The 23598-nt window shown below is 49.2% G+C and overlaps 1 protein-coding gene across 1 annotated transcript in view; it reads left to right on the top strand.

Annotated features, from left to right (window-relative positions):
* LOC144110270 (uncharacterized) overlaps positions 1-23598 on the top strand; it is a 492558-nt gene that overhangs the window by 276565 nt on the left and 192395 nt on the right. Inside the window, exon 10 of the mRNA XM_077643113.1 lies at positions 14113-14336. Within this exon, the coding sequence (XP_077499239.1) occupies positions 14113-14336 (224 nt within the window). The remainder of the gene's footprint in view (positions 1-14112; positions 14337-23598) is intronic.

Here is a 23598-nt window from a genome sequence, read left to right on the forward strand (position 1 = left end):
GACACGGCAGATGAAAGAGGAAAGAAAACGACAACACAGGCGCAGACATGGGGGTGACTTGTTGTCACAGCGATCAGGCTCACACGCGAACACGCAGCATCTTGCTTCGTTTGAAGGCACAAAACAGCATAGGGCAGAAGGTATTTGATGTAGTAGGACGTTCTTCTGGGATAGTTGCTTCATTCCCAATAAGAGGTGTGTGCGAATGGGACACCGCAGATGAAAGAGAAAAGAAAACGACAACGCAGGCGCAGACATGGGGGTGACTTGTGGTCACAGTAATGAGGCTCACGCGCGAACACGCAACATCTTGCTTCGTTTGCAGGCACAAAATAGAGCCTAGGGCAGAAGGTATTTGATGTAGAAGGACGTTCTTCGGGGATTGTTGTTTCATTTCAAATCAGAGGCCTGTGCGAATTGCACACGGCAGATGAAAGAGGAAAGAAAACGACAACACAGGCGCAGACATGGGGGTGACTTGTGGTCAGAGTGATGAGGCTCACACGCGAACATGCTGCATTCCTCTTCGTTTGCACGCACAAAACAGAGCCTAGGGCAGAAGGTATTTGATGTAGTAGAACGTTCTTCGGATATAGTTGGTTCATTCCAAATAAGAGAGACTGTGTGAATGGGACAGGGCAGATGAGAGGAAAGAAAACGACAACACAGGCGCAGACACGGGAGTGAGTTGTGGTCACAGCGATGATTCTGACACGCGAACACGCAGCACCTTGCTTAGTTTGCAGGCACAAAACAGAGCCTAGGGCAGAAGGTATTTGATGTAGTAGGACGTGCTTCTGGGCTAGTTCTTTCATTCCACATAAGAGGCCTGTTCGAATGGGACACGGCAGATGAAAGAGAAAAGAAAACGACAACACAGGCGCAGACATGGGGGTGACTTGTGGTCACAGCGATCAGGCTCACACGCGAACACCCAGCATTTTGCTTCGTTTGCAGGCACAAAACAGAGCCTAGGGCAGAAGGTATTTGATGTAGTAGGACGTGCTTCTGGGATATTTGTTTCATTCCAAATAAGAGGCCTGTTCGAATGGGACACGGCAGATGAAAGATACTGCATTAACACCTCTTTTTGGACTAGTTGGTGCTTACATGAATTAGAGAAAACCTAGCGCAAAAACATGAAACCACAAAGACAGAACAGATGAGACACAAGCGCTAACTCACAACTGGCTTTTTTTATTGAAGCAGGATGCAGTTTATATACGGTGAAGCTTCAAGGGGAGAGAAGGGTGACAAGTAGGAGAAGGTAAACAAAGGGAACATCGCTTCGCAAAAAAATCATACAAGAAAAAGAAAATTTACATGATAACTGAATCTAAAAATTGATACTCTGAATCAAAAAGAGATAAAGAAGGGGCACTGATGCACCAACTGCCATATTTCTTAATGTAGAAAGCCTCCAGACTAACACGCGCCGTCTTATCAGTGCTCTTGCCAAAAATCTTTGTCTCATTCAAAATCTCCTCGCACCCGTCGCAGCTCATTACGTGCGCAACCAAATGTGCGTACTTGTCTTTTAAGCCTGACAAATTTCGGGCATGGTCCCCCAAGCGCTCATTGATGCAGCGGCCAGTTTGACCAACATAAAACTTCCCACATGTTAAGGGGATAGCGTAGACCACTCCTACGGAACACTTGATAAACGGAGTGTCGTGCTTTATCTGGCAACCCCGCTTCCTAGAGCTGGTGATTCGGGGGCACAACTTTCCCAGCTTGTTGGGAGCCCAAAAAACGACACTCACGCCATACCTGTTGGCCACTTTCCTCAAGTTGAGCGAGGTCTTGTGTAAATAAGGCACAACTAGCGGCTTTTGTGTCCTAGCACGATCTTCTCCGGACTTTCTTCGGGGTCTGTGTTTTAGTTTTTGGAGGTCGGTCTCGCAAACAGCAACCAACAGAGAGCAGGGGAACCCAGGCGCCGAAAGTCGGCCGATCTGATTGTGAAAGTTGTCTTGCAACTGATGCGGGCCCGATTTCTTGAGAGAAGACTCCAGGCAATGCGACGCTATAGCCCTTTTAACAATCTTGGAGTGCCTAGAGTCATAATGCAAAAGACCTTTGTTTGCACGCGGGTAATAGCCCCAGCAAACGTGTCGTTCAAGGAATGTTAGTTTCAAATCTAAAAACTGTAAAACATTAGTGTCGGTTAGTTCATGCGTAAAAGTTAGCCCAAGTCCATGTTTGTCAAAAGCATCTTAAACTTCACCTACTGTAGAGGGGTAGGTGAAGGGCGTCTGCTTTTTTAAAAGTACTAAAAAATCATCAACATATCTAAAAACCTTTAAAACCACCCCTCCCGTATAAAAAAGTTTATCTAAAGATTGATCAACCTTTGCTAAAAATATATCGCAAAGGATAGGGGCCACGCAGGACCCTATGCACACACCGTTGCGCTGCAAAAAAGGCAGGTTGTCAAAATGTATAAAAGTAGCACTTAGGTAAAACTGCAAAAGAGCGATAAAAGTATCAAACGACAGTCCTGAAGAATTCTGGAAAGACACGTCGCCGTTTGCTTCTATGCATTCCCTTACAGCCAACAAAAGCTGGTCTTGAGGTACAGAATAAAACAAATCTTGCACGTCTACCGAAAACCCAAAGCCGATGTCATCGGAAACCCGTAGGTACTCAGCGACAACTGTGGAATTTTTTGTGAGAAAGGGGTCGTCCAATTCAAGTAACTTAAGATGTTTTTGCAAAAAGCTGCTGACATTTTTTTGCCAAGAACCTTCTTCGCTGACTATAGTTATGAAAGGGGTTTCTGGCTTGTGGGTCTTGGCTGTAAAGAATGCATTTTGGCTATTACCATTGCTCTTTTTTATATCCTTGGCAAGAGTTTGACGATTTAACTCTTTACAAAAGTTAATGAATTTTGTCTTAATTCTAACAGCACTTTTCTTCACCAGTACAAAGTTCTTATTGATTGCCGCACGCGCTTTCTGATTGTACATTTCGTCAGGCAAAACAACAAACCCAGTCTCTTTGTCAGCTTGAAGAAGCTTAAGGCTGTTCTGCCTAAAGAAGGAAACAACACCATTCAACAATCTCTGGCTCTGTACACATACGCGGCTTGGTGAACAGTTCCTCAAACAGTCCACACTCTCTAGGAGGCACCGGTCTTGGTTCTCTCCATCTCTTACTTTATGGGCCAATTTCCTGTTCGCAGCGATGAGCTCGTGTGGCTGTACACCAGGCTCCAAACTGTACTTCGGTCCTTTTTGAAGAATTCGCATTACGTTGTCAGGCACAGAGGCGTCGCCCAGGACTGTAACATTACTCTTTTTGTAATGTGCTGTCTTTCTCCCCAGGAACAACAGCAGCTGGCTCACGATGCCTCTCCAATGGAATTCAGCGAGTTGAGCAGCCGTTTTCTTCAAGGAAGAAAGCTTTCTGATATCGAGCCAATTGGGGTGATCATGGTAGCATATCAAGCGCAGCCAATCATGGAACTGGCGAAGTTGTCGCCAAAGTTCTGAGCGCATTAATTTGCAAATTCTTTTCACATGTCCCCACGATGGTTTAACAAGGCCGAAGAGGGCACTTACTTCTTCAGGCACAAGCCCCTTGCGGATGCAGATAGCGTATCGTCTTGCCCGGCACGTTGCGTCCACGATGTGAATCAGTAAAAGATCGATTAAGTGAGAAGACGGAGGAACACAAAAGGGCCCACTGTATAAGAAAGATACTGCATTAACACCTCTTTTTGGGCTAGTTGGTGCATACCTGAATTAGAGAAAACCTAGCGCAAAAACATGAAACCACAAAGACAGAACAGATGAGACTCAAGCGCTAACTCACAGCTGGCTTTTTTTATTGAAGCAGGATGCAGTTTATATACGGTGAAGCTTCAAGGGGAGAGAAGGGTGACAAGGAGGAGAAGGTAAACAAAGGGAACATCGCTTCGCAATAAACAGGCAGGCAGCCAAAAAATCATACAAGAAAAAGAAAAGTTACATGATAACTGAATCTAAAAATTGATACTCTGAATCAAAAAGAGATACCGAAGGGGTACTGATGCACCTACTGCCATATTTCTTGATGTAGAAAGCCTCCAGACTAACACGCGCCGTCTTATCAGTGCTCTTGCCAAGAATATTCGTCTCATTCAAAATCGCCTCGCACCCGTCGCAGCTCATTACGTGCGCAACCAATTGTGCGTACTTGTCATTTAAGTCTGACAAATTTCGGGCATGGTCCCCCAAGCGCTCATTGATGCAGCGGCCAGTTTGACCAACATAAAACTTCCCACATGTTAAGGGGATAGCGTAGTCTTGCCTGGAGTCTTCTCTCAAGAAATCGTGCCCGCATCAGTTGCAAGACAGCTTTCACAATCAGATGGGCCGACTTTCGGGAGCTGGGTTCCCTTGCTCTGTGTTGGCTGCTGCTTGCGAGACCCACCTCCAAAACTAAAACACGGAACTCGAAGAAATTCCGGAGAAGATCGTGCCAGGACACAAAAGCCGCTAGTTGTGCCTTATTTACACAAGACCTCGCACAACTTGAGAAAAGTGGCCAACAGGTATGGCGTGAGTGTCGTTTTTTCGGCTCCAACAAGATGGGAAAGTTGTGCCCCCGAATCGCCAGATCTAGGAACCGGGGTTGCCAGATAAAGCACGACACTCCGTTTATCAAGTGTTCCGTAGGAGTGGTCTACGCTATCCCCTTAACATGTAGGAAGTTTTATGTTGGTCAAACTGGCCGCTGCATCAATGAGCGCTTGGGGGACCATGCCCGAAATTTGACAGATTTAAAAGACAAGTACGCACATTTGGTTGCGCGCGTAATGAGCTGCGACGGGTGCGAGGCGATTTTGAATGAGACGAAGATTCTTGGCAAGAGCACTGATAAGACGGCGCGTATTAGTCTGGAGACTTTCTACATCAAGAAATATGGCAGTAGGTGCATCAGTACCCCTTCTTTATCTCTTTTTGATTCAGAGTATCAATTTTTAGATTCAGTTATCGTGTAACTTTTCTTTTTTTTTGTATGATTTTTTGGCTGCCTGCCTGTTTTTTGCGAAGCGATGTTCCCTTTGTTTACCTTCTCCTTGTCACCCTTCTCTCCCCTTGAAGCTTCACCGTATATAAACTGCATCCTGCTTCAATAAAAAAAGCCAGTTGTGAGATAGCGCTTGTGTCTCGTCTGTTCTGTCTTTGTGGTTGCATGTTTTTGCGCTAGGTTTTCTCTAATGCAGATGAAAGAGAAAAGAAAACGACAGCGCAGGCGGAGACATGGGGGTGACTTGTGGTCACAGCGATCAGGCTCACACGCGAACACGCAGCATCTTGCTTCGTTTGCAGGCACAAAACAGAGCCTAGGGCAGAAGGTATTTGATGTAGTAGGGCGTTCTTCTGGTATAGTTGTTTCATTCCAAATAAGAGATTGTGTGAATGGGACAGGGCAAATGAAAGAGGAAAGGAAACGACAACACAGGCGCAGACATGGGGGTGACTTGTGGTCACAGCAATGAGGCTCACATGCGAACACGCCATATCTTGTTTCGTTTGCAGGCACAAAACAGAGTCTCGGGCAGAAGGTATTTGATGTAGTAGGACGTTCTTCTGGGATAGTTGTTTCATTCCAAATAAGAGGCCTGTGCGAATGGGACACAGCAGATGAAAGAGAAAAGAAAACGACAGCGCAGGCGGAGACATGGGGGTGACTTGTGGTCACAGCGATCAGGCTCACACGCGAACACGCAGCATCTTGCTTCGTTTGCAGGCACAAAACAGAGCCTAGGGCGGAAGGTATTTGATGTAGTAGGACGTTCTTCTGGGATAGTTGTTTCATTCCAAATAAGAGGCCTGTGCGAATGGGACACAGCAGATGAAAGAGAAAAGAAAACGACAACGCAGGCGCAGACATGGGGGTGACTTGTGGTAACAGCGATCAGGCTCACACGCGAACACGCAGCATATTGCTTCGTTTGCAGGCACAAAACAGAGCCTAGGGCAGAAGGTATTTGATGTAGTAGGACGCTGTTCTGGGATAGTTGTTTCATTCCAAATAAGAGGCCTGTTCGAATGGGACACGGCAGATGAAAAAGAAAAGAAAACGACAACGCAGGCGCAGACATGGGGGTGACTTGTGGTCACAGTGATGAGTCTCACACGCGAACACGCAGCATCCCGCTTCGTTTGCACGCACACAACAGAGCCTAGGGCAGAAGATATTTGAGTTAGTAGAACGTTATTCGGGGATAGTTGGTTCATTCCAAATTAGAGGACTGTGCGAATGGAACAGGGCAGATGAGAAGAAAGAAAACGACAACACAGGCGCAGACACGGGATTGAGTGTTGGTCACAACGATGATTCTGACACGCGAACACGAAGCATCCCGCTTCGTTTGCACGCACAAAACAGAGCCTAGGGCACAAGATATTTGATTTAGTAGAACGTTATTCGGGGTTAGTTGGTCCATTCCAAATAAGAGGACTGTGCGAATGGGACAGGGCAGATGAGAGGAAAGAAAACGAAAACACAGGCGCAGACACGGGGGTGACTTCTGGTCACAGCAATCAGGCTCACCCGCGAACACGCAGCATCTTGCTTCGTTTGTAGGCACAATACAGCCTAGGGCAGAAGGTATTTTATGTAGTAGGACATTCTTGTGGGATAGTTGTTTCATTCCAAATAAGAGGCCTGTGTGAATGGGGCATGGCAGATGAAGGAGAAAAGAAAAATTCTTGGGCATTTGGTGTCAAAATGACATGTCATGGAATACACATGTCTATAAATTAACTGGAGAATTAGGGAAAGCTGTGCTGTTGGATGCGTATACAAGATCAGTGATCTTGTTCTTATATGGTTAAAAACAATTGCAACTTTTTATTTAAGCTATCGTACTTTACACTAGTATGGGGAACAACAAGTGTAAGTAACAATAGCATTTAGTTGCTGTTACAAAAAATTAGCAGTGGCATAGCTCGGCTATGCCAGGGTATACGTAGCGTCAGCTACGATGAGCCGCTGAGCATCAATTGCTGCTGGGCAACAATTTCGCTCTCGTTCTCCATGGCTATACCACATTGGCAAACGCCCCGCTATATGTATACATCTGCGCCTGCGCACAAAATGAGAGGCGCTATCAAGCGGCTCCAGCGCAGCGTCTCACTTGGCTACTGCGCAACGGAGGCGCACAACTGGGCACGCGCCGACGCCAGTGCGTCTGCCGAGGCTATGACTTCACTCCTCTGGAATGCGCAGACCGGCGAGGCGCGCTCGGCGGCGGCGGCTCCGGCGCGCCAGCTATGCGCCGTGTGACGTCACTGCTCCTCGCCCATGCACAACACGGCTCTCCAGGAGCCACGCGAAACTGCACAACCACGGCCAGTGTAGCTCACGCTAAAAAAGGTATTAAGAATATTTAAGAGCTACCATGGCAAACCACGCGTTGTTCCTGCAGACTATTTCTTAAAAATGCAATGCTTCCAGCCACCCACACATTCTTCCACAAATTATTTCAACATATTTACAACAGTAAGTCATACCTCACTACTTAAATTGCGACTACGAGTTTTGGTTTGGTTTATGGGTGTTTAACGTCCGGAAGCGACTCAGGCTATAAGGGACACCGTAGTGGAGGGCTCCGAAAATTTCGACCAGCTGGGGTTTTTTAACGTGCACTGACATCGCACAGTACACGGGCGTCTAGAATTTCGCCTCCATCGAAATTCGACCGCCGTGGCCGGGATCGAACCCGTGTCTTTGGGGCCTGCAGCCGAGCGCCATAACCACTCAGCCACCGCGGCGGCTTTACGACAAAGTACTCCATGCGTAAAGAGCAAAGAATAGCTCTGACGAGAACCAATAGTGGCCGACAGAGTTTAATTTTCTTGGTAGTCCATCTATTTGTTAAGCAACATAACAGGCAAAGTTGTCTTTCAGCATACCAGATTTAAATAGTAAGTGAAATTGTATCTGTCATATAACGCGAAAGGTTTGTCCAAAATGTGACTATCCATCATTTATTTCTTTGATAAACAAAGAAATAAAATTATGCTGTTGTCACATCCGTCCGTCAGTTTAAATGCGATCAACCTGAGATTGTGTATGCAGTACTATACGTTCACGGCCTCAGTGATGCAATCTTATTCCTCAATGTTTATTCTGCTATTGTGTGTGGGTGTAGTCATAAATGCCAATATAAATGCTGCAATGTACTTCTGTTGTGTACGTTGTGCGCAGTAGGCTGAATTTTTTATCTGGTGCAGGAGCCTCACTTAGGCCTTATGCGTTCACCTCCTCCGCATTCGGTGTAGAAAAAAAATGGAACGAAGAGAAAAACGGCCGCCACCGTCTGGAAGACGTTGAAGTAACGACCGTTAGCTGTTTGGTTTACTAGATGAAGAAAACAAAGAAGAACGGGCCGCTCGTCTCGGGAAACTGAATATATTACCCTTTGAAATGGGGTGGATTGCCACCATGCTCGGCTACCGTGCACGAACGCCGCCTAGCGCCATCTATCAGAAAAATTACGATGCACGTATACCCATTGTCGAGTTGCACACCATCGATATACGTCTCAAACGGAATTTGCTTCGTTTGGGGGGCCAAGGTTGGCCTAGGATTCGGCTTGCTGTGTGATATGTAGCGCTTCAATTAGTAATTGTATGTATATGATGTTTACCTATTATGTATTTGTGGTTTTGTGAGCCAGTAGGCTGGCCCGTGCACTTTCCTTCCTTTCTTTCTTCCTGTCAACAACAACAACAAAAACAACACAGCAGCAGCGAATGTATACGTGTACAGCGGCTCCGTAACGGGAGTTTTCCTACCCGTTTTAGGATATTGTTGGTTAGAGAGGGCGAAGGAATGAGAGAGCAGAACTAATTTTATTGGCCGGCGTCTTGGATTCGAGAAGCCGAAACTATGCCGTCATTTCGTCCTCTGACGTCATACTTATAGTTCCACCTCTATCCACCATATTGGACCGTGCAGCCATTGTTTGCACGCGGCAGGTGGTTGTTTCTACAATGCAATTGTAGATGGCGCTACAAGTCTCATTGCGAGATGCGTTGTTTTCTAGTTGTAGCCACAGATAGCGCTTTGATCTTAGGGTGGTAGGAGACCTCATGAAATATCGAAATGTGATGAGTAGTCGCTGCCACAGATGGGGCTGTGATCAAGGGTGGTAGCAGACCCCACGAAATCTCGAAACGTGACGAGTAAGAGCTGACGCTCTTAAAAGAAAGAAATGGCTGTTCAGAACTGCTGTTTTTTTATAGTGTTACCATGTTGCGCAAGCTGCTCGCCATGCTGCACTACTGTTGTTATAGTTGACGCTTTAAGGGTGGCTTTACTACGGGAACAATCAACAAACGCCGTGGCTAGCACGAAAGCCGTTCTGCGCTGCTACCCTGCAGGTATTTTTGTAGCATCGTACAAGAGGATGGGTGTTCCTTGTTCCAAAGAAACATCGTTTTTCCTCCCCGTTCACCATCTTCCAACATCCAGGAATCCTGTTGCTTGCTCCGGTTTCTCACCGATTCTAGTGTCGCCGCTCGGTTCACCAGCTCCCGCTGCTAAGCCGTCGAATCTCTTACCACCTATTTTATTTTGCAGCGAGAGCTACACTACGCCTGGTCTTCGAGCATTCAGCGTGGCACCCCTTGAGCTCCGTGGCGGCGCCGTGGCATTGAGCCGGTTGGTCATGTGGTGCGGAGCAGCTGCTGCTGCCGGCGGCCCAGTGTGTCGGAGGAACCGAGCTGCAACAGCTGTGTGCTTGCGCCGTGTCGAGTGGGGGAGTGGAGAGGGGGACTATAATGTGTGCAAAACCATTGTGTCTTCACTTTCGAGCCGAACCTAAGCGTAGCCAGGCAAATTCAGCTCGCTTCACTCCAGGTTTAACCAGAGCCAAGCCACAGCCATTTTTTTTACTTTGATTTTTATATAGGGTTGGTTCCATTTCGTACCACCATTCGCATCAGGCGTGGACCGGGCGCGTCAGACCGGTATGTCAGGTGTTTCCACTCCTCCCTCTCTTCGGAGGCCTTTCAGACCACTTTGTTCCAATCCAACAACCCCTACCTACGTCCGACAGCGCCTTCGTACTCTCTCCCCTTCCCTCCTCCTCCGCTCAGCCATGCGTCGCGCCTCCGCCGTCTTTAATCCCCATCTTCCCTACATTTGCCTCCTGGAGCATTAGCGGAGATACCACTTAGCTCGGTAAAGAAGCACGTGCGCCAGTCGATTTTCACTTTCCTTACCAAGTCGCATTCTCTCTCCGGCTGCGAGGCTTCCTGTGGACGCCGCCGTATAATTTTTATCTGACGTGGCACTGATAGTGGAAGCGTGTTGGAACTATTCGTGGACTGAGGCCGCCAAGGGAAGGAATACGATGTGTAGAAAGAAACAATGAAAAGTGGAAGGGGTAGGGCAGTGGGAAGTGGCGAACTGACCTCTCAACTGAGGCAGTTTACATAGACTGGGCGGATGCCCCGCGCAGATAGTAGCGCACTTTTGCCAGAAGCACCCAGGGGGTGAAAATATTGTTAGGCGAACCAAAGCGTAGATGACGCAAGTACGACCCGGGCACAGCGAAGAGCACAAAACCGCACAGCACTCAGAGCAGAGGCCCAGAACACACGCACCACCGAGACACTTCGTCTTCATTCGTATTATCCGTTGCACGGCCCCCGTCGCATTAACACCGTCACGGTGTAGAGCAGCGCGCTACATGGGACTTCGAGGGGAAGGGCTTGAGGCGAGAAGCGTGCACGACAGCTTCACCGCCTCCGGGGAAGCCGGAGTGATATCGTAGTTGACGGCTGTTACCTGGCGGCACTGCAGCATATCGGCTAGAGTACCGTTGAGGCGCTCTGTGAAGACGTTTGTTTGGGGATGACCGGCGGTGGTTGGCTTATGTTTAGTCTAGCAGTAATGCAGAGCGCCGTCGATAACTTTCAACAGAAAGCAGCGGCCGCGGTCGGCAAGAAGATATCGGGGTGCACCATGACCGAGGATGAGGTCGTACAGAAGAAAGTCGGCAACATCAGTAGTAGTACTGGTGCGAAGGCGCCGCGTCATTGCGTTACGAGTAGCATAGTCCATAGCAGCTGCAACCCACTTGTTTCTGCAGGTTGACCCAGGAAACGAGCCCGAAGGTCTAGGCCGACACTATCGAAAGATTCGTGGCGGCACGTTACTAGGTTGGGGCATACCGCTGAGAGTGGCAGAAGTGTTTCCGGCGCTGCCACTGGTGACATGCGCAAACATAGAGGCAGGCGGGGCCAAAAGAAGCGACGACGTACGCAGAAGTTCGCGAGGCACCCAGATTAAGAGTAGTGCGGCGATCTTGCAGCTCTTTGAGGATATCAGCGCGATGGTGCTTGGGCACGACGAGCTGTAGGTCGGGGCGAGCGGGGTTAATGATTTTGCGTAGGAAAGTGTCATTCTGCAGCAAAAACCGGCGCATGGCAAGGTGAGATCGGGAGCATGTGAGGCGGTCGAAAATGGAGCGTGGCTCGTAATCCTGTGGCTGTTGTTCGCCAAATTGAGCAATAACTTAGTGACAGCAGGCCGGCGTCGCAGTCACTGCCAGAAGTGTCAGAAGGTTCAACGGGAGAGCAAGTCGGCATATGTGTGCAGCCGAGCGGACCATGGTGCAATCGCAGTATTTTAAGCGTAAAGCCCAAGGACCCAGCTGGCCCCTTCAGAGAGGCGAGCCAGCATGATGATCTGTGACAGCAGCAGATGTGCGCCCACATAAATACGTGTCAAGTTTCACAACGGCCCACATGAGTGCTAGGCACTCACGTTCCGTGATGTAGTAAATGCACTCTGAAGTAGACGAAGCAGCTGGAGCGGGCAATGACACAGTCAGACACGCAGTGCTGCTAGGAAAGGACTGCGCTGATTCTGTGACAACTGGCGTCAGAGTGGACCTCAGTGGGGGCGGCCACATCCAAGTGTGTTCAGACTGGCGAGGTGGTCAGCTTCGAGATCAGCGCGGCAAGGCAGAGATGTCACCAAAGCCTGGCACGAATCGACCAAGTTATGAGCAGAGCCCCAGGGGGGCTCCGCACGTCGTTGCGGGATAAATGACACCGGGAAGCCTTTCACGACTGGTATCTTGGCTGGATCAACTGGATCAGGAGACCCGTGGCGTCGATGACATGGGCCCACACTGTGGTCTAACGTCGCGAAAACAGCATTTGGGGGGTTGAACTGCAGCAGGCATGACGCAAAAGTGAATCTTGTAAAGGTCCTCAAGGTGAGAGGAGGTGGTAGGGAGAATACAATAACGCTATCGAGAGAGTTGAGGTAGATTGACCACTTTAATTAGTGTAAAATACCGTCCAATCATGAGCTCGAAGGTGGCCGGTGCGTTCCTGAATCAAAAGGCATAACTGTGAACTAATACAGCACATCATGTGCCACAAATTTCATCTTCTCATGGTCCTGGTCATTTCGCCGCTTTCTGCCACTAGCCGGAGCGAAGCCCTGTGGAGGAGAACTTGCCTCCGTAGAGGCAATCAAGGGCGTCATCAATTCGCTGGAGTGGATACAGATTCATTTTGGTTACCTTATTCAGGTAACGGTAATCAATACAAAAATGGCACCAGCACTCTTTTTTCCTCCCAAGGACGACTGGCGAGGCCCAGGGACTGTGGGAGGGTTCGATAGGGTTCTTAGCAAGCATTTCTGTAACCTCGGCGTTGATCACCCCGCTCTCAGCGTGGGAGACTCAGTATGGTCGACAGCGGATAAAAGAGGCATCCCCGGAATGAATACAGTGCATATCTGAGAAATCTTGGACGAGCGAGATGGTATTGAGATAGAAAATGTCCAAAAAGGATTCTAGAAGGCACCGCAGCTGTGAAGTTTGGGCCGGACTGAGATCGGAGGCCGTCATTATCGTGAAGGTGTTCGTTGAAAGAGAGAGATGCTGGTAATGGGCTGTGGGATCACTACAGGAGCGGCGCCTAATGCAGCGGCATGACATCGAGCAACGCAAATGCCGGACGGAAGAACTTGAAGATAGAAGCCAAAGCTTAGAAATGGCAGGTATGGTATACGGCAGGGCAACGTTCCGGGTCAGCAGATTAGTACTAGGCGCAACGAGATAATCTCCATCGGGAACGGAACGGGGGGGGGGGGGCGCAGTGCAACAAAGGAGCTGACTTGGGATGGCAGGCGAGCATAGGCTGTATTCAACAAGCGGGGAGGGCGGGATGGATGGGTCTTTCAAACGCGTAGTGGGGGCTCGAGTTGGAGGAAACCTGTGATGGGCCTTGATGGGCTTGCGGAGGCAGGTGTTGAATTCGAAGAACAACCTTTAAAGAAAAAAAAACAGCAATACAGCGTCATTTTTGAGGCCTTGCTCGTTGCCCCAACTAGCCTCAGGGCGTTGGCAATTTATGTACACTGGCCGCATCACCAGCGCTGAAAACTGGGCGCGGTTGCCAGAATATAGTTCAGAGTGCATGTCAATAATGTACATGACACATTAAGGTGGACGGAAAGTCAGATCGCTTTTTGTCGCGCAGTGTTCAGGGGGCGGTGTCGAAAAAATTAGCAGTCACGTTGTTTAAGAGTACAGCCTGGTTGGTTCGCCCGATTAGAAGGTGGTGTATTGCAAAGCAGGAAAACCTGCAGTTGTAACGATATCTTGAGAACGTGCTTGTCGTGGTGGAATGCCTCAACTGGCCTCTAGATAGTGTCAGTTTATGAAGGCGGTGGATCACTCGCACTGATAGCAGCGCGTGGTTGCCACACGAAAAAGTTGCTAGTGTCAGGAATACGAGGGTGAATAGTGTCATGCTTGTTTGTAGTGCGGTGTTGGAGAAATCAAAAGTCCAGGTCGTTGAAGAATTAAGCCTGGATACGCCAGGAACAGGGTAACGTAATGAATTACTAAAACGTCGTCCAAATCACATAAAACCAGCAGTAGCAAGGGCGTCTTTCAGACCTTGCTCGTTGAGGTGGCGTGCTCCGGTCACGTGACCGTCAGTTGACAATTTGGAAGCATGTCCACGTGTAATATCGCGGCCAACTGCCGCTAGGTAATCACAATGCGCCCATTTTCGCCGGTGTGGCCTGCACATCTGAGGCGTCACCAAAGCACTCCGCAACCTTCGCAACTGCATGCAGCCCAGCGGCTGAACGGGCCACGGATGCTGCCGTGCTAGAGGCACACACCCTCCTGGACGAGATCTGGGGGAGCGGCACAAGGCTGGACGCTCGCGCCGCCCAAGTTGCCGAAGCCGGGGCTCTTGTCTATGAGGAGACACCGATGGCCCTGCGCGTAGCCTCCTCGGAACCCTTGCCGGAAGTGGAGCAGAGCTCAGCGCAGCTGGAGCCGGAACCGTCTGCAGGTAGGACATTACCATAAAATTTCAATACATAATCAGTGCTGAGTCACCTGGGTTCGTTGTACCGAACATATTGGGTCGCATGCTTCTGTTCCGCATACTTTTCACCATTCGTTTACTGCTGCCAGTACTACTATTGTCTGCTCAGCACATGGGGTGGGTGTAGGCTGAATTTCTAGTGCTGTCTCACGACAAGTACAAGCTCCACGTGAACAATACTGCAGTCGTCGCTTTTACAAATACATCCTCGTGTTTTCCGTTACGTTTAATTAGATTTCATCGCTAAAAACATTGTTACCTGTTCGAAAGCCATTTCTATGCATGAAATTCGTGCTTTCACTCTGTATTTACTCAAGGTCAGGACCCAGACTTGTCATATGCCTGCTCTGGTATTGCTGAATTAGTATGTTATGATGGTGTATGGGAAATGTTGAGGTTGTATCCGTAATTGGCTTAATGCCCTGATAGCATACCAAAGCCTTTTATTGTCACAACGCAAATTGTCTTGTTCGTTTTGTGACCAAGTTTTTTAGGAATCTTCGGAGTCTGCATCTTTACTTTGAATTTTGATGGATTCGAAATGCTACAAACCAGCCTACTGAGCCATGTCAGTGCACGTTAAAGAACTGCAGATGGTGGATATTATCCGGAGCCCTCCACTATGGTGTCCCCGTACACTGAGTCGCTTTTAAAACCAGTCAACCAACTAAGAACCAACAGTTCTTTGAGTCCTGTTAAATTTATCTATGGTTATCCAACTTGTCTTGGCATGAAACGGTTTAGTAGTATATGAGATAGATCCTTACAATTTGACATTGGGTCCCCAGATTTTGTTAGAGCGTTTTTAAGATTCCGCATAAACCAATATTTAACGACGGCTGTTGCTCATCGCCCCTCCGGGTCTCCTCAATGTAGTCTGCTAGGACATCTCCTCTGTTTGGTTTAAGTGCATGATGTTGTTACAGCATTGACCCATATTGTTGTTTGCGCTGTACAAATATGTATCCTCACTTTCTGACCCAACTTTCCTTAATAAATCGCCAAGTAGAATCGTAGCTCGTTGCCACAAATTAAAAGTAGAAATCAATGTCTAGAAAACGTCTATTGCGTACAAAAAATATATTTTATTACTTATCGCCTAACTGACAGTCCTGAAGTTACAAAACAAAAATACCTTGGTGTAGTCATAAACTTGCATCTAACTTAAGGTGATTACTTTGAACACAGAACATTATCCGCATGTAGAACAGTAGGCTTTGTACATCACAAACTTAAAGGCATACCCTGCAAAGTAAAGTTATTAGCCTATGACTTTGTAATCAGGTATAAGTTACAGTACGCAGTGATAATTTGGGACCCATGCACAAAGATATAGCTGAAGTTGAAAGCGTGCGGCATGCGCCCTGTCCGTTTCATTTTTAGCGAGAGCTACACTGGGCTACCAGGCCAGCATTTCGCGGTACATGGGAGAGGACAGTTGTGCGCATGCGCCGTTACCATGGCAACCGAGGAGGAGCAAAGTGCGGCGTGCGCTTCGCCGTCGCCGCGGCCGCGCGCCCGCTCCACCGTCAAAGCCGAGCGTGACGTCACACGGATGAGCAACTGTGCGCATGCGCCGATACCAAGGTAACCAGAGGGACCCCACAGCTGCGCCGAGTTCTTCGTCGCCGCCTAGCCGCAGGCTGCTCTATCACCCGAACCTCGCGTCGCAGGCGCAGGTTTGCGTAGAAAAGGCGGAGATGAAGCGGCCATCTGTATCACAACGTTTGACATGCATGCAGAGAAGGGGAGTCCAGCCACTGCTGAACAGCGGTATAGACAAGAGAAGATTAACTCTTCTGATCCTGACGTTGTCGCCTGGCAGTTGGCTTGAACCAAATAAGGACGCTGGAGTCTGTGTGTACATGAAACAAGGTATCACCGCTGTCAGACAAGCGGTAAATAATGGTGAAGCCTGCAGTGTACGACTTCTGGAAAGCCGCATTATCATCCAAGGAGTCTACGTGGCACCGGGAACATCTGTCAAGTAGATGGTTGATGTGGTTGCCACGTGTATTCCAGCCTACGGTTTCACAGTTGCGTGTAACCTTGGGTGATTTCAACAGGAAACAGGACTCTCTTAGTGTATGAAAGAAAAGTTTGAATTTAATTTAGCTTCGGACCCTCAGGCTCAGACTACACAATGGGGAACTACTATAGAGCTTGTATACTAAACAGGCGCTACCAAATTGAAATACTGTATCGACAAAATTTCGACCGCATCATGCTACTTCACAGATCATCGGGCAGTCTTCGTCCCTGTCAAGCAAAAATGAATAAAAGATGTGTGTACCCAATGTCTTTCATTGCTAAACATACAGTGACCACAACACGCTCAGCCAGGGAAACGTACCTCTCGCTACGTATATCCTGGCATAGCCGAGCTAAGCCACTGCCAATTTTAATAATATCGCCATATCGCCGCGCTGATTCAGCAGCTGTTCCATTGCCCGCAAATGGTTTGGTTTGGTTTATGGGCGTTTAACGTACCAATGCGACTCAGCCTATGAAGGACGCCGTAGTGAAGAGTTCCGGAAATATACACCACCTGCTGTTCTTTAACGTGCACTGATATCGCACAGGCCTCTAGGCCTTGGCCTGAATCAAAATTCGGCCGCCACGGCCGGGATCCAACCAGCGTCCTCGTCCTTCGGGCGAGCAGCCGCGCGCCATAGCAAATGATATAAAAAAAGAAGGTTTTACGCTTATCATTCGCGGAAATTTTGTAATTTTACCTACAGACACTATAAACCACTGAAAACTCGTAATCCTCGCCACTATCATAACTGCTATATTTCTCATTACTTTGCTCCCACGAACTCATCTAAATTTTACTATTTTCCCTGAAACCTTTTAGACTGGAAAAGAATATTAGATGTGCTACTAAATGAATGCATCGGAAAAAGCATAAAGAAAAATATTTAATATGATTTTTGTTTTTTCATTTGCCATTTCTGGTTTACCTGTCCTGTATGATTTATTTTCTTGTGAATACTGAATAGTATGTACGCGATAAATTGCCATTCGCTGCCTAGAACCTGTGTTGCAAGTCTCGAAGAAACAAGTTGACAGGAATAATAATATTTTTTGCCCTCTGCTTCGACCGCAATTTTACGGTTCGCAGTATTTGTTCTATACATAAAATAAATTGCAGTGCAGAAATTGAGCCGAACTCCTAGAGGCTTACGAAGACGAGAAGTGTGGCAGACTGCGAGTAAACCTCGTTTCTGATGGCTACCAGTGTCCCCACCTCGACTCGGTTGCATGCTCCGGAATGCATCGCCACCGGAACTCGCTAGTGGCAAGACTGGCTTTTCTCCTCTGTACGCGTCAGCATGCAGCAGCAATCAAATTCTCCAAGAGGCGAAATGTCACGTTGTTGCTCAAGCCACCGCTATCCCAGCTTTCTGTTCTGTCATTGTGCCTTTTGTTCTCGTTTCATCCTCACTGAACTGCTAAGCAGCCGCACTGGGGTTAGTGCGTTGGACACGCCGAGCCTGACCGTCCCGAGTTGTTGTGCCGCCCTCAGCCCGCCTCGTTCCTTGTCCGCATCATCGCTTCCATCTTAGATCGCGAATACACATGACGACAGCGTTGTCCGGCTTATTATATGAGTGCATGATGCATCTAGCGTCATCCCAGTGTAGTGATAAAAAGGCGGTCATGTCTGGTTTTCGCTCATCTCAAAACCATTCTCCCGAAGCTTTGTTCTTTTACGTCTTTGTGACCGTGTTTTGCATTTTGTATTGTTTAACCAGCCCCCTCTCCCGTCACCTCTTCAACTGTAAAGCCGAGTGACGCTGTGGATATGAGATAAATAATAGTAAACAATGACGCGCCCAGGTTCTCGACTTCGTGGAGAAATTCCGAGCTTCTTTTGAAGCCCATCAAACCTCGTTGGGTCGAACCTCCAGTGTAGCTCATCACATCTATACTGGTGCGTACATGCTGTTACGCCAACGTCCCTAACGTGTTTCCGCCGCAGAATTGATGAGCAAGTCGACGACATCCTCCTCAGAGGTGCGCTTCAACCTTCCAGCAGCCACCGGGCTACTCTGGTCGTCTTAGTTCAGAAGAAAGACGGATCTGTTGGATTTTGTGTGGATTGCCGACACCTGAGTGCTACCACAAGGAAGGGCGTTTGCCCCATGCGACGCATAGACGACGCGCCTGAGTGCCTACATGCAGCCCGCCACCTTTGAAAGCATGATAGCCGCTAATGTTCCTGGTTTGAGCTGGCACGCATGTCTTTGCTACTTGGATGACATGGCGGTGTTTTCTTCCGACTTTGCTGCCCACCTCACTCGCCTTGAGAGGGTCCACCCCCGCTCTTGTAGCCGCTGCAAACTGCTCGCCGGAGACTCCGCAGCTCGATGACTCACGGCCGCAAGGCAGCAGGCAGGGACCCATACAATGGACAGCAGGCCGGGGCAGCTTCTCTTGAACTCTGCATATCGCTCCTAGGATCTATAAAAGTTTGAATCAAAAACAATGGAGACCGCGCAAACTCACCATTTGGTAAAATGCGGAGCAATGTAAGTGCCAAACAATCCTATCCGGCACCGCCCAAACGCTCGGTTCATTTGAACGTAGCTGGCTCTCTCGCTGGCACATTCGCGGTTCGCTTTCCGGCATGGTGGTGTTAAGCTCATTTGAACTGCTTTAGCGTCTCTGGTTCCGCGAAATTATAAATTCGCTTCGCAACCCCCCAAAAATACTAAGTTCGTTTGAACAAAGTCAGCTTTCTATAGTTGAGCGAGACCTCTCGGCTCTAACGAGGTTAAATATAAAACAGGCAAACCCGTTTGCGCGTGCTTGTGCCACGACACGACTCTGTCCTCCCAAAAGCGACGGGCAGCTCCCAACGGGCCTTAGGCTTACTCGCTCTTACACTTCCGGGTGCCAACAAAGGGCCAAGAACAATAGCTAGAACACAACGCCACGAGGAGATACGTTTCTGCCAAGGTGACCCTAACGCGAACGGCGCCTACCGCTTCTCGCGGTGTCGCAGCGCCCCGGTGCTTTTCCTATTATCACGAATTCAATCCAAATCAGCTGATTACGGCACCCGGCTCCAAGAGCCAAATAGACAGCACAGAGAATATTTACAACTATGTACAAGAAAAAGCGGGCCACCCTTCAGACCTCCGCATTCACTCGCGTCTGGCTTGCTGTTCTCCGTGGACGTCTCGGTCTCGCTCTCCATGTGCGGACCTCGTAGGTTCACCTTCCAAAGGTGTACCGATGAAGTGCTCATCAAAAGCGTAGCATGCACGACAATTCTCCCATGCTGCTATTACGCTCATCTCGCTGTCAAGAAAGCATCTTAGCCTTGCTAGCAACTCCGAATTCGGGTTAGGCCTAATGCTGTTCCAAACCCGGGCGGGCATTCCACGAACCAAACTGACTCTCGTCCCTCGTCCCAAGAGCTTGCCACACGTTGGGACGCCATTGAGGAAATACAGGGGGGGGGGGGGACAGACTTCCGCCCCTGCTGCACTCCCACCCCGCGGATTCAGCGTTCCCGCTCGCTAACCGCGGATCGGGTTTGTGCTCGAGGGACAAAGGGAAGGGACGACAAAGCGTTAATGCTCATATGCTATTTATTACAGTTGCAATCAATACACAGAGCGGGCCAGCTAGATACAAAACATCAATGAGGCATTCCTCGGAAGTAGAAGGCAACGTAAGAAGGACTTCCGACTTACGGGCTGGGGCAGGGCGCGACTTCGGAAGTATCGGCGGCGAACATTTGTATGCGCGGACAGTGGCGGCCGGGTTTTCCCGTGCGTGCCGCATTCTTGAGGCAAAGCCATTCCCTAGCATTTGCTGGGGACGGCTACCAGAGCGCGCGTTTGCTGCACTCGCTTCGCTGCCTGGAACCAGAAGTCCAGCGCCAAGGCACAACGGATTCTCGTGCGCCTGCCGCGGAAGGTGACGAGAGCGTGCGGCTCCAACCGGTCACGACGCTGGCCGGATCCCGAAGAGACTCTGCCCGGTCGCGCAGAATTCCGCGTAACCTACGAGGTGGCGCTCCCGTCGCCGTCCCCTTTCCCCATGAGGAGACTTACCTCCTCGCCCAGCCGATACTGTCCTGACGCACGGTGGTGAAGATGGGTCGCGTCGAATTGGAGGGAGGAAACAGGTTCTCCACAAGACACGCTCGCCGCGGTGTACGTACGAGTACATGGCCCTTGTACGTGGCTTTACACATTTTCGACAAGAGATGAGCCTCGAAATGCTGCTCACATAATTAGTCCGAAGGCTGCAGCAAACGGTCTTTACGTGGGATGGCATTTTTCCACAGCTTCAAACGTCCTTCGTTCTTTGGTGCCGAAAACAGCGACAACTTTTCTTTGCACGACTTGTTGCTTGTTGTACATCGCGGGGCAAAGCACTTTCGTCCCATTGTCGGAGCACCGAAGTACCGACGACAGCACTACACCATCAGAATCAAAATACAGGCAAGTTTCATTCAAAGAAGAACAATACAAACCAAATTGGAAGTCCGTGCCGAAGAAAACTTACGTCTAACGGCGCGTTCACTGCAAGCAGACAACGATACGAACAGCGGCAGGGCCCACTGTTTTGTGCCGCCATCTGTCGGCAGGCAGCGAAACTGCGAGACTCTTCAGCCAACGTTCGGAGCACAGGACATGCGGCGCCGTTGGTACTTCTCTCTATTCTTACACCGTGGTGCCAGTGCAGACAACTGCCGAAGAAGTGAAAGGCGGCTGGGACCAATTCGCGAGACCTGCCTGCTTAACCGCCTTTTTGAACTGACTCGACATCGTGCTGACGCCGCCCTGATCGCTGCCTTTCCGCTGCAGCATTCTGCTCTTCGGCCAAAACTCCCGTGATCCCTTACATTTGGTGGAGGTGATCCTCATCCTGGAACTTCGTAACAGAACCTTGCTGCCGGCGTCCGCTATGCCTGACGAAGCCAGCCAGACCACACCTACAGTTCCCGCTACCGTCATGTGTTCCGGTACCCCTCGGCAACGCGACCCTCCTCTCTTTCCGGCCACGCTGATGAAGACGTGGACGAGCTCTCCACGTGTGATCGCGCTGGACTGCTATATTTCAGTACATCACTGTATTAGTTGATGTATTGATTGATTATTTAAATGCGATTAAATGCGAGTGCTGCCAATAATCTGTCACTTGCTTAGCAGCAAAGGGAACTTACCAGTCAAATGGATGATGTGCGCGTTAGTAGCCGTCGCCCGTGTTATCACTGTTCCAGAACACTTCATTGTTCTGTCCAATTCTTGGATTTCTTCGCGGGAGACATACCGCTTGTTGTGCTCGTACTGAAGCATATCCGTTGCTGAGCACTAATACATCAATCTACCGACACGCATAGCAAGGAGTGCGCTTCCGCGAGCTGAGCAGCCCGGCTGACCCAGCATACACCTTGCCTAACAACTTTTCCCCGCATAGAGGAAGAATTAAGACAGCGTTGAGTGAAGAGGGCAAAGTAAGACTTACTGTAATGTTCGTAGAGGCCATTCTGGCTACCAGCGCCACCTACATACACGGCCAGCACAGGTGAGCTGAGACGTGTGAAACAGCGGCGACTATAATGCGACGGTACCCGAATTACATGTAGCGATGTATGAGATATGTCATTAATATAAATACGCTGCAGAGACGATTTTTGTTCCTTGTGTTTATCAGTGTCCTTCGTGAGCGCTGATGTTTTCGAAGTCTAGTATGACTACTTGGGAGAGCTCGTATCTGCTCTCACCACTGCCCTCACCCTCCCTGTCCGCCGGGCCCCTCTACAAGGAAATGGCAAAAAAAGCATTTTCCAGCTTCGCCCAGGAACTCTCCTTCCCCTCGCGGAGTGCCCTTTTCACGCCCCGCTTGTCACGCTTCACTTGCCCTTTCAAGCAGCCGCCATCAGGACACTCGGGGGCCTCCACGGCTACCCGGAAATAGAGAACTTGGGCTAGCTCGTGAGCCGCCTCGTTACTGGGGACGGCGGAGTGCGCTGGTGTCCAAATTAACTGAATTTTCTTATCCAATGGTTGTTAGCTAAGGATCTTGGTCGCTTCTGCTGAGATCCTGCCTCATCCAAAATTTTCAGTGGCAGTTTTACTGTCGCTTTCTACGAATTTTGCTTTTGTTCCTACTCGGGGGAGCGCTATGGCAACTTCCTCTGCAGTCTCTATTTTGCGCCCCTGGATGACTTCAGCGGAGACTGGAGCCGAAGCTACTGCCGCTTTAGTCCTATCACCCGCCGCATCAACATACACTACGTCAGCTTTCTTCGTATTACCCAACCTCAGCCTCGGCTGTCTTGGCCCTGCGTTCTACGTTCTCCGGGTGCATTCTTTTCGAGAAGGGGGGGGGGGGCTACCAAGGCGTTACTTTGTTCCCCGTCGATTTCAACTTTCATTTTGAACCCTCTTTCGGGATTTGTTTCCACTTCAGCTAGGATTACTCTCGCTGTTTCCGTTGTGCTGAGTCAATTTGAGAGGCGCACACCGCTTCCACTTGTTCTATGCACGTGTTATGTACCCGTAACCCAAGCAGTCTCTCCATCGATGGGCCCGTGGGTAGTCCTAGTACATTTCCGAATGAGGGCATCTATTTGCTCTCTCTCAGGCTTTTATATGTAAGTAGGTGGTTGCGTAACAAATTCTGCTGAGTACATACGCCTGTATGAGCCTCAGCAAGTTCCTCTGTTTCAATCCCCTACTTTTAACAGCGACTCTTCTTATGAGATGGCCATCCCACTTTAAGGTGGGCTATGTGAGGCATCCTGTCCGCCTTTATGTTCCCAATCCTGTTCAGTGCCACAAGTGCAACAAGATAGGTCATGTGAGCGCTGTTTGCACGAATGAGGTATCCTGCCGTCGATGCGGAGGGATGCACCAGCATGACACCAGCACGACGGAGACTATAAAGTGCGCCAACTGCTCGGGTGCCCATGAAGCCACAGCTAAGGACTGCCCTAAGCTGCAAAACGAAAGACTCATCCTGAAAAAGATGGTGAACGACAATTCGACCCACCAAGAAGCGGCGGCGTGTATTCGTCCCCGCAAACTATATTCAGCCATCCAGAGTTGCCCAGCTCCTCATATCATAGTGGGCGATTTTAATGCTCGTCACCCTCAGTGGGGCAGTGCTGTTAAGAATAACCGAGGCAGGAACCTGTTTTACTTTATGCACTCCCAGAACTTCATCAATATCAACGATGGTTCACCTACGTTTCTGC

The sequence above is a fragment of the Amblyomma americanum genome, chromosome 11 (genome assembly GCF_052857255.1).
Source record: "Amblyomma americanum isolate KBUSLIRL-KWMA chromosome 11, ASM5285725v1, whole genome shotgun sequence".
Taxonomy (NCBI): domain Eukaryota; kingdom Metazoa; phylum Arthropoda; class Arachnida; order Ixodida; family Ixodidae; genus Amblyomma; species Amblyomma americanum.